Source organism: Emys orbicularis, chromosome 5 (genome assembly GCF_028017835.1).
Source record: "Emys orbicularis isolate rEmyOrb1 chromosome 5, rEmyOrb1.hap1, whole genome shotgun sequence".
In the NCBI taxonomy this organism is placed as follows: domain Eukaryota; kingdom Metazoa; phylum Chordata; order Testudines; family Emydidae; genus Emys; species Emys orbicularis.
The window spans coordinates 38728428-38740711 of NC_088687.1; the positions used below are offsets into that span (position 1 = coordinate 38728428).

General features: G+C 37.4%; 1 protein-coding gene across 1 annotated transcript in view; it reads left to right on the forward strand.

Moving 5' to 3' along the window:
- The first annotated feature begins 1031 nt into the window (after positions 1-1031).
- The window catches only part of UGT8 (UDP glycosyltransferase 8), a 44310-nt gene continuing 33057 nt past the window's right edge, over positions 1032-12284 (forward strand). The window contains exon 1 of the mRNA XM_065405658.1: positions 1032-1853. Coding sequence (XP_065261730.1) covers positions 1032-1853 — 822 coding nt within the window. The remainder of the gene's footprint in view (positions 1854-12284) is intronic.

A 12284-nucleotide genomic window follows, 5' to 3' on the forward strand; every position in this document is an offset into this window, starting at 1 on the left:
AATCAGTTTTGCTGCAACACTCACAGGTACTTCTGTTTCAGGGAGGGCTATTGTTTGGATTATAACTTTGTTAAAAGATAACATTAATATATGTATGGAAAGTTTGTATGTGAGTTTTCATATTCTCCACCTACGGAGAAAAGCTTGAACAATTTTTGTCTCAAACTTAAAAACTAAAAAATATAAAGTCACCTTCAGCAGAGGTCAGGCCTGGAAAATGCAGGAGAACGTGTTTGAAGGCTATGGGCAACTGTGACAACATGAGCTTACAATGGAAACACACACGAGGCACTGTTGCTCAAATGGTAATGAGTGCACATCGCCAAAATCCACCATCAGAATTGTTGGAATTCTCAATTGAGAGAATCAGGAATGCATTGGCCGAGATGGTACTTCTAGATACAGGGTTGAGGCATGCTGGTGGGGAAGGTTGTAGTGCTACTACACAAGCTGTGCCTGTTATGTAGATAAACAGAGGAGGTTAGCTTCTAGGTCTTTGAATCCTTTATGAATATTAAATTCACCCAAAATACTTAACATGAACTGGCTGCAGTCATGCTAGTGCTCCAAAGCCTAGGACGATCTGGGTTTCAGAGGACACAAAGTTCTTGTTTCCCTTTGCTGTTGGATACCATGTATAATTCAGAAGCCGTGCACACAGTATCTTGCAGGAAGGTACCAGCTGCATTGTCCTCATCAGCTTTCCTGCCATATAATACAGGAACTGTATCAGTATCAGAAGAAATTGCTTGCCCACCTGTATAACCAGATGGAAGGGGAGAAGGGAAAAGAGAGAGAGAAAAAAATTAAAGCCCAACAAGAAACTAAACACAACACCTGCTTCTTTTTAACTAAGTAGCTATCTTGTTCCCAGTGAATGCTACTAAAAAGACTTTGGGATAAAATGATACTAAAGGTTATCCTGGCAAAGACTTGAAAATGTTATCAAGTAATGTTTGTTTATCAAACTCTAAACAACAGGTGGGATTGAAATCTGTTGAAATATTTTTTTTTCTTTTGTCATTTCAGCTATGAAGTCTTACACTCCAGTTTTCATTCTCCTGTGGGGCGCTGTCGGGATAGCAAGGGCTGCCAAAATCGTTGTTGTGCCGCCAATTATGTTTGAAAGCCATCTGTATATTTTCAAGGCCCTGGCCTCAGCCTTGCATGAGCAAGGTCACCAGACAGTGTTCCTCCTCTCTGAGGGCAGACACATCCCTCCATCTAATCACTATAGACTCCAACGTTACCCAGGGATCTTTAATAGCAGCACCTCGGATGATTTTCTTCAGTCCAAAATGAGGAGTATTTTCTCTGGAAGACTGACAGCACTGGAACTATTTGACATCCTGGATCATTATTCTAAGAACTGTGACATGATTGTGGGCAACCAGAACCTAATGCATGCCTTGAAACAGGAAAAATTTGACCTCTTGCTAGTGGATCCTAATGAGATGTGTGGGTTTGTTATAGCTCACCTTTTAGGCGTTAAATATGCTGTTTTTTCCACTGGCCTTTGGTATCCAGCAGAAGTAGGTGCTCCGGCTCCTTTATCTTACGTTCCAGAATTTAACTCACTTCTCACAGATCATATGAACTTTCTAGACAGGATTAAAAACACTGTTATTTATCTGGTTTCAAGATTAGGAGTCAATTTTTTGGTTCTGCCGAAATATGAAATGATAATGCAGAAACACAAAGTGCTGCCAGAGCGGTCGATGCATGATTTGGTTCATGACTCCAGCCTGTGGATGCTGTGTACAGATATAGCACTAGAGTTTCCAAGACCCACGCTACCAAATGTTGTTTATGTGGGAGGAATCCTCACCAAACCGGCCAGTCCTCTACCAGAAGTAAGGTTTGCTGAGTTTTATGGTAATTTTTGTAATATCTGGATAAGTCTTATTTCTTAATGAACTTGAAATGTATTTAAGTTAAATGGTGACCTAATATCTAAATTTTTAAAAATTGTTTTTGTTGTTGTGTTAAATACACAATAACAATAATTGGAAATACTTTGTAGATAGAAACTCCGAGCATAAAAGCTGTTCTTTCATGTAGATGTTCTCTACTTTTCTTACGCTTGTTCCTGCTTTGAATTAGATGTTTCATGATCCAGCAGAGGGATCACAATGTATGATAGCTTGGCTGTTAGAAATTGAAGTCCTAGCTGAGTGCAAATGAATGTAGCAGAGAGATAAATGTGATCAGATGGACAATTTTACATACAGAGATTTCATTAATATTCTACCTCATCTTATTCCCAATTTCATGATGCTGGTATGTCATCTATTATAAATTATTCTGTTAGCTAGGGGAATAGAGGATGTCCTGTTTTTTTATTTATATATATATATATATATATAAATATAAAACTTGTTTGGTTAGCAGTCTGTCTTGTTACAAACTTTTCTGATTCATACCTTATATATAATATAACACAAACGAATGAAATAATACTTCATGTTTTTAATATTGCTTCGAAGGTCATATATGTAAACACTCTGTCTTGTTACAAACTTTTCTGATTCATACCTTATATATAAGAAAAGTTTGTAACAAGACAGAGTGTTTACATATATGACCTTCGAAGCAATATTAAAAACATGAAGTATTATTTCATTCGTTTGTGTTATATTATATATAAGGTATGAATCAGAAAAGTTTGTAACAAGACAGACTGCTAACCAAACTGGTAACAGTGTAAAAGTTTAAAGTCTGAATGAAATAAAATACAGCCACAAAACACAGTAAAACTAAACTTCGTACAGAAACAGAGCCAGTGCTAGAGCCAGTATCATTTTTAGCAAACTGGCCGCAGAGACCTGAGAATTCATAATGAAATTTAATTACTTGAGTGCATCATGTGCTCTTGACACATGATATCTAGGAATGTCTCTGTTTAGTAACACCATGATGACTCAAAGGCAGAACAAAATTTTTCAACAAGCTGTCGTTTATATAATGATTTACATATGCATTGTCACCTGTGGTTCAGGACTAATCCGTTCAATTAATGGATTCTGCTGGCTGGCCTGGAGAGAATATTGGACATGAGGAAGGATACAGAATTGAGGTAGAGGAATTTAATGTACCCGTTACCCTCAGTTGCTTCTCCTATGGAACTAGTATATGGAAAGATGGGACTACAGAATAGAAAACTTGGTCAGGATTTCTAGATTGAAATCAGAGGCTTATATAATGGTTTCTGTTGATAAGATTCTGTGTAATAGCCCTGCATCAAACAAACTATAATTTCTGGATATTGTGCAAACTAATGAAATAATACTTCATGTTTTTAATATTGCTTCGAAGGTCATATATGTAAACTATTTTAACATTTCACATGATTGATTTAAAGAGTCATTTTGAACTCCATTAGTAACTGTTAATGTACTCAAAGATTGAGAGAGTGAGAGAAAAAGTAAAAGACTCCAGCACCTCTTAGGATTCACAAGAAAGACAACCATCTTAAGAACTTGGATACCTAAATTAGAGGTCTAGATCCTCTGTTGCAACTGAGATACATTCATAGCAACAACATAAAGACCGGGGCAGAGGTAGCTGACTAGGCTACTAGCTGACTAGCTGACTAGGCTGGTTTCTAGTATAATTTACAGTAGCCTCAAAGCTTCTGTAACGTATGCACAGTTGCCCGTAATTCCAAGGAGCCAGTCAGGCACCTGGGGAGTTATTGGATATAGGAACTTGCTGGCCATGCTCAATTTCTCCTAGAATGAACTCTTACATGGGATGTTGGGAGGGTAGTGGTGTAGAGCTGCTACTTTGGCTTTGTGCCACCTGTGATTCCTGAGGAATCCTCCAGGAGTCAGTTATATGTCAGCTTCCCCGTGGCTCTGGGGCATTAGAGGGGACCTGAGGGTTGGAGTCAGGATCCCAATAAGGGCAGTCAGAGGAAAGGACAAACCTGAGGCCGGAAGTAGCAGAGGAGTTCATTGTCAGGTCCAAGCCAGGGCCAATACTAAGGGTCTGAGTCTGAGTCAGGTTTCAGGTTCCAAGTCAGGAGGCAAAGTCCAAATCAAGCCAGGAGTTCAAGAGCAAAGAACAATCATGGCAGCCCCAGAGATCCACACTGTATCCTGGACAGTTACTGGAATGCTCCTTGGGTTTATATCTGGCAGGGAGACAATCAGGAGCCATGGGGCTGCTGTTTGTCAAATTGCTGAGGTGGAACTGCCCATGGGCTGTGTTCTCAGTGGGTTCATGGGAAGTGGCACGCAAGCTAGTTAAGCTGCTGCTGGGTGGTAGCCTGGAGATGTCAGCTGCTTGGTAGCACTACAGGTGTGGCTTCTAACCTTATAGTTAGAAGGTGTGGCCTTATAGTTGGGTCCAGTGTCCAAACTGTGTTCTTAAAATAGGCACTTATATACCCCCTCAAATACCAATTTTAATGCTCAAGTGTAGATCCTAATTTAGACATACATATTTTGAACATTAGTTGCACAGCTGTAGGAAATTCAGTTGACAAGGTTTGTTTTATTAATGGTGGAAAGATTTTATAGTGAAACCAACTCATTTGTGATCTGTTATATGGGGGAGCACTAAATTGTGAGCTCGGAACTTCATGCAGCAATGAATAATTCATGTGCATTACAGTCCTGATCACGTCATCTCACAGCCCCTGTGCTACTCAGAGGTACAGGAGGCCTAAAGGAACAGACCATTCATATGGATGCTACAGAATTCAAATGTCTGATGTTGAACCAGTTATCAGTTAGAAAACTGGGCATGTTTGCATGTACTGTTGCAAGGGAGGGAAAAGGAGAGTTGTGAAGCTTATTTAATTCAGCCAGAATTTTGAGATTCATGTACCTCAAGGCAGCTATAGGCTTAATGTTGCCACATAAGTAATGTGGGCTTCATTGGTATATTTAATAGACCTAGGATAATCCTCTTGCCCACTAAAGGCATTGTGTCTAATCAATACAATTGAGTTGGTCCCATCCAACTGCGTGCAATAATGGTTTAAAAACTGAATGAATGGCCAATGTGAAAAGGTGACTTAGTGCCCAAAATTGGGTATATAAAAACAGCTCTACAAACAGTGTATGACTGAGGGTGATTGATAATCACATATAGAACATCTTAAATGTAGGTCTGGATCCATTTGGTTCTAAAACCGAAGAAAAATATTAAGTCTATGAAGTGTGCAGTAATTCGTTTGCTTGTAAATGTTGCAATTGAATTTATTCAGCTTGAACTTTTTTTGGAGGGTGGGGGCATTAGTTAGATTTTGTTGAAGTGATTTGAATTTCTTTTCCACAATCAGTTGCTGTGCTAAAAGGCATCTTTTGAGTTTGAATTAAATATGTAATAAAGTCCTAAAGTGTAAGGTTAGAAAGGCTCCCTATGATCATCTAGTCTGACCTCCGGCACAACACAGGTCATAAAGTTTCATCCAGTAATTCCTGGAGTGAAGGAAACTGTTCTTCTCTCCTACATAAGTGAACCCTATTTATTAAGTGAATACTATTGAGTCTAATAACTTTGTGGTTGAATTACATCTTTTCTTTTAGAAAGACATTCAGTTTCAGTTTTAAGACTCCAAGTGATGATGAATTCTCATGAGTAATTTGTTATGAGTTATGACCCTCATTGTTAAAAATTGCATCTTATTTCAAATTTGAATTTTTCTAGTTTTCAAGCCATTTCATTTATAAATGCCTCTCTCGGCTAGTTTAATAATATCAGCTATCTTCTGACTGTGTAGGTACTTGCAGACTGTGATCAAGTTTGCCTCCTTATTTCCTTTGATGAATTGAATAGATTGTCATCCTCTATTGTGAGGTATATTTTTCAGACCTCAAATAATTTTTGTAGCTCTTCTCTAAAATATGCTCCAGTTTTTAACATGTTTTTCCAAGTGTGGACACCAGAGTAATACACAGTATTTCACTAGTGATTATCTTCTAATGCATGCGTGAAATGCCTTCCACAAGGCCTGTTGGGATGCTTCCCTCATTTTCATATGTCTACATGGATAAAACAAATGCTTTCTTTTTAAAGAAATCTCCAGGTAGGTACAGTATCTAGTCTTTTACATCCCACACTTCTGGCCAGAAATACACAAGTGCACTGATCTGAGACAAACATAACCCTATCTTAGAAAAGAAATGTTTTAAAATTGTTTCAGCCTTAATGTAAATAAAACGTAATCTAGATGAGGAGGTATGCATTTTGGCATTTACAATGTGCGTTTAGCAGACTGCAGAAAACCGCTAAATTTTATTCAATGAGGATAAAATTGAATCTTTAGACATTTTTTTCTTTGGAAATTGAGGTGAGATTTTTTCAAATTTGGATTTTAAGACAGAATTAAAGAATTTCCCATGAAATAATTTGTTATTCATAAGATGTGATTGATTGGTAGATAATATGATGGAAAACTGAGAAATTCATAAGGAAGAGCATATATATATTACCAGATGCACTAGAAATCAAGAGATAATGTGCTTTCTGATCTGCAGTGACTGAAGTAACCACAAAGCATAAATATGATATTGCCAACTAAAATGGTCAAAAACCATGAGTCGGACTCCCCAAAATCATGAAACTAGCTTAAAATAATTACGGGGGGTCATTTTAATGGTAAATTTGAGGTTCTTTTTGCTTGGCTTCTGGTTTTTAAGCCTTTAGGGTACACTTGGGTCACATTTTCAAACTTTATTCTGCAACCCTAAGGACTAAAAAATTACAATTTTTTAAAAGAAAGCTGGGATTCCATGACTCCAGGAACAAGAGCATTATAAAGCAAATATCAAATGTGACAAGTCTCATAATAAAATAGTGAGAATTGGAAACACGATAATAAAGCTATGAGTAGTATAGGATGTAGCAAATACTTATTGTAGTCATATATATATAGTTTTGTGAACTAAAGCAATCTTCATCTTCTCTTTCTTGAGTTTTGTTGGGCAATTAATATTTCATGTATAGAATATTAACGAATGCAAAGCAACACAAAGTTGGGAGGTTGCATTTTCCTTAATATATGTGTTTAATATTCTCTTATCTAAATAGATTCTTCTCCATATAATGGCACTGCCTAGAATATGGGACACAAGTAAATTATTGGGTGATCAATATGCTGCCATTGAATAGTTAGAAAAAAACGTATAAATGTAACAGTGCTTTTAAACTCACAAAAACAATTTACAACAACCTCAGGAGGGGAAAGGGAGTAGACTAGTTTTTAAATAGTCAGGGCTAAAGAAATAACAATAGTCTAGTCATTAAAGTAATCACAGAACCATTATTGTTAACTCCACTTGATCTAGCAGTTCATTTTGCACTTGGTCAGGAATTAATATAAACCTTCATTACTTTGGCCCATGTAATTACAGTCTTTGATTTAGTGCCAGTGCAATTATCATCTACTAAAAAAAATGGCTTTCAAGATAACAGACAAAACAAAAAAAGTTGCATGGAAATCAGAAATACCAAATGTTTATGAGATAGCTGAAGTAAAGGAAAACTCTATATTACATTGTGACTTTGCTAGTTGCTACAAGCCGCATGCGTGGGGCAGCATGTCACTGCACTATCCCATGAGTAACCCTGTAAACCGAGTCTAACTCCAAATCACAATCTACTGTCTGATTTTCCCCTTCTTTGTAGTTGGGGGAGTAGAATAATAGAAGTGTACGACTGGAAGGGACCTCAATAGGTCATCTAGTCCAGTCACCTGCACTCAAGGTAGGACTCAGTAATAACTTGACAATTCCTAAAAAGTTTTTGTCTAACCTGTTCTTAAAACCCACCAATGACAGTGATTCCACAACCTCTCTAGGCAATTTGTACCAGTGCTTTACTACCCTGACAGTTAGGAAGTTTTTCCTAATGTATAGCCTAAACCTCCCGTGCTGCAATTTAAGCCCGTTGATTCTTGTCCTATCCTCAGAGGTTAATGAGAACAATTTTCCACCCTTCTCCTTGTAACAACCTTTTATGTACTTGAAAACTGTTACAGCCCCACTCAATCTTTTCTTCTCCAGACTAAACAAACCCATTTTTTTTCAATCTTTCCTCTGTACCTTGAGTTAGCCCCTATCTATCACAGTGTCTGTCCCCCCAGGTTTTGCCCAGTTCCCATGGCAAATGGTGTAGTAGCTCTGTGGAGGCTGCTTTTCTGCCCTCTGCATTACTACCTGCCATGCCTTTATTCCCCTGTGCAGGAAAGGCCACTTTGGCACTCACTGTGCTTAATTTGGTCTTTCATTTTACAAATTATTAATATTAAAGATAGTAATTAAAAATCAATTGGCTGTAATGAAGCTGTGCTCATTTTTACTAGCTAGGGATGTGGGCCAGCATGTATAATAAAGGGTTAAACACTGAGGGCTAGATCTTGCAATCCTCATTCATGTTGGTGAGCACTTACTGACACAGTAGTCCCATTAAAGTCAGTGAGACTGCTCATGTCAGTGACTGTTCACCTAGGTCAGTGATTGTCCACCTGTGGTCCGCGGACCCCTGGGGGTCCTCAGACTATGTCTAAGGAGTCCACGAAAGGTTGTCGTTACGATAGAACAGTGGTTTTCAATCTGTGGTGCATGGACCCCTGGGGATCCGCAGACTGTTTTTAAAATTCCCAAAGGGGTACTCACGTCCATTCGACATTTTTTAGGGGTCCATAAATGAAAAAAGATTGAAAACCACTGACATAGGTGAGTGAAAGTTATATGGCTCGCCTGTGTGAATTACCAACTTAGAACATATAATAAGGTGGATCAATGCCCGGTGTGTATATTGACAGCTCCATAAGTAATGCTGAGAGAGTCTGATTAATAGTTGTATTTACACCATCTTAAATATCAATCTGGATTTATTTGGTTGAAAACTGAATGAAAATAGAAAAATCTATGTCACACAAAGCATTTCTTTGTAATTGTTGCAAATAGACACTTCAAAGGATTTTCAAACAGTTTTTGTCAATGATTATCCATACAAGGAATTTTAATATCTGGAGTCCAGAATATAGACTAACGAAGATGTGCAATAGAGATAGGGTATTATCTGGGTTATACATTCTAAATGGTTCTTCTCCACTTGTGGTGTGTCTCCTTTTAAATATGTCTAGGAAATTCTAATTTGTAGCTACATATAGAATACCTGAGAAGGTATTGTTCAAAGAAAGTACCATAGTAGTGTCTGCCCTGGAAAAATTTCTAATAGCCCACAGTCCTTTGGCATCTCATCTTTTAAACATACTGTTTTCCTTTTGTGGAGTAAAGCCTTGTAGGTCATATATCCACAAGGACAATGATAATTCACGCACTGTGGCAAAGAACATTACAGTCCTTCCCTAAATTTGCAGAATAGTCCCTAGGTTGGGATTTTGTGAGATCTCCTGCTGAAATAAAAATGTCTTTGCCACATACTAAGTTAGAAAGAATAATAGGGAAGTAATATATTTCTTTGCTGCTTTGCAATGTGGAGCTGTTGATTTGAATTTCTGTAAAATATAACCAGTTCTAAACATATTGAATTACAAACGCCCATTTATAAAATCTCCAGTTTGGAGGTTAACCCTTATGTCGTCTGTCTTAGGCATCTCAACAAGCTGATTCTTGATCTCATTCTGTACCATATAAAATTGCTTCATATGCTATTTAGTTCTTTTTTTATAATAAACAGGTAGTGTAGTGGGATGACTCGTTCATAAACTCACATTATCACATGTACAATACAATATCCTGTTGAGGGCAATGTGAGTAGATTTATTCTTAAATCATCACAGCTAAAGACAGAAAAAAAGTCCAATCATTAAAGACCATCACTGAATCAATAGGATCTGCACAGTAATACTCATATAGTGGTTCCGTGCTGACAATGGTAATATAATGTGGCAAACTAACAGATAATATTCTCCCTTCCCTTTTTCTCACCCTCATTCTATTTCTTTCAGGGGGAACTTCTTAAGTTCAATAACATTGGTTAATATTAAATAAAATAAACAATGGAAAATTCTGAATTATGACATTCTTTTAAAACAGATTGTGTTAGTTAGCCATTAATCAGTAAGATAAGATATGTCCTTGAATGAGTGTAGGAGCCTAAGTTTACCCCTCTTTAGTATTCTTAGTCAGGTATAAGGACCAATAATTAGAAGTATCAGATTCATACTGAAAGAAAAGGACATTGAGAATGATCAGGGAGCCTATCTACAGGTAAAGGATCATAATGGATTTCATATATGCTCACTTAAGTGTACAGAGACGGTAGATTATGTGGAGAGTGTAGGCTTCTCTCAATCAGTACCCAAAATTTAGGTTTTCATATTATTAACATTATGAAATGAACTCTATTAACTAACATATAATCACAAACTACGGTCATATATATCAATATACATCAAATAAGAAAAAAAATGAATTATTTAAATATCTTTCATTTAACAAATAAATTTGCCATTTAATTATATAGTAGCATTAATTTAACACAAAATAATGTTTTAAGGTTTTTAGAGTTAAGATATTTTTAATCTGAGTTTCCAAATTGTAAAGCTTCCTCAGAATTTTTAAACATAAAGCTTTGCATTTCTTCAAAGATCGTGAAGGTTCTTGAATCTTAAGTTATAACTAGCTGATTTTGAAGTAGCTTTCTTGTTGGGTGGAATGCAGTTATGTGCTGCTGTGAGAGGGAGGAAAAATCCTAGAAAAATGACAAGTTTTTATCCGAGTAAGTAAGATCTCTCTTTTCTATTGTAGCTTATAAAACTGATTGTCTATCTTTACATTTCTGAAGGAGGATCACTACATATCAGGGGTGAAGGCTGTTTTGTGCCCAATAAGCTTTGTTATTTTAACATTCTTTTTACCTGTAGATCCAGTAGTTTTGGAATCCATTCAGAAAAAAACATTTTCCAGTACTTAACTATCCTTATAGTTATAAAGTTTTTCCTAAGATCTACTCTTCCAGTCTAAGAAGGACAGCAGAGACTTTTTCATTTCTTGAGTCATTACTGTAGTCAAATTTGAGTTAACTTCCTGTATAATCTTGGAGGCCAGATCATTGGATTTTACATACTGCATAGCTCTGCCATCTTGACTCTTTTCTAGAGCTGTTCCCACTCTTTTAGAGTTGCTAGTTTTGATATTAAATTAATAGAAATGCCTTTCTGAATGCTCTAAGAGAAGGTTTAGCGAGATGTATATGTGATTTTCATTAGTTGAGGGGGAGGGGGGAATTAGTACTTGAAATAAGGATGTTATAAGATTGCTGATGGAAGCTTCTGGAGACATTATAGGTGCTGTAGTGCATCATGTGACCCCCTATTACCTCCTCTTAAAATAAATTTCCATATAAAATATCTTCCCACCGATTGCCCCATTCTGACCTGCTGCACTCATTGGTTCTGTCTGGTGGTTTAATCTTCTTAGAACCCAGAACCTTAATATGATCACTTCCTTCCTGTCATAATTTCCATATCCCCAGATATTCCTTTCTCACTTGCCATTTCAGAATAGAGTTCTCAAATGTATGGATTTTGTGGGAAATCTGCATTTCAGCTAAATTAGGCTGTTTGTTCCACTGCTCTGCTAAGTCAGGCAATGTTCCATAGATCATCAGTCCAACCCCTGTCCAAATAACCTGTGGCCTAAAGAAAAAGTGCCCTGAATTAGGCACCAGAAGTCTACCCAATTTGGTATCAAATCTACTGACTGTGGTTTATATTTCAGTGCACTACAGATACCTTATTGACAAGGCCTCAAGCCCTACCTGCAGAAGCAGTCCAATATCATTCCTCTCTTTTACAAATAAATTGACAGAGAATTCACAAGGTTACTGCAAGCAAAGCTGGCAATATATCCTGTATCTCTAATATCTCAGACTAATCTCTTGTCCTCTCAGCCACATTGTATTTCCAAGTGAATGCGTGAAATATGGGCTTGGCTATGATGGCTGCAGCTAATGCTGTAGCCAATAGATCACAATCCTCTGAAACCCTGGAACAGAATTTAAGATTCCTAATTTCTAATACTTCTACTGCTGTCCAGCAAATAGTCATGTGAGCCACTGGCAAATTTGTACATAAAGTATCCCTCTGGCAGCTTGTCCATATGTTAGGGTTACCATTCGTCCGGATTTACCCGGACATGTCCTGCTTTTTGTGTTAAAAATAGCGTCCGGGGGGGAATTTGTAAATCACTAAAAATGTCCGGGATTTCCCCCCCATGCAGATCGAGGTGCGGCTGGGAGGGCTGCAGGAAATTCAGCCGCTCGCAAGGGGCTCTGGCAGCCAGAGCCCTTCCCCCACAGCT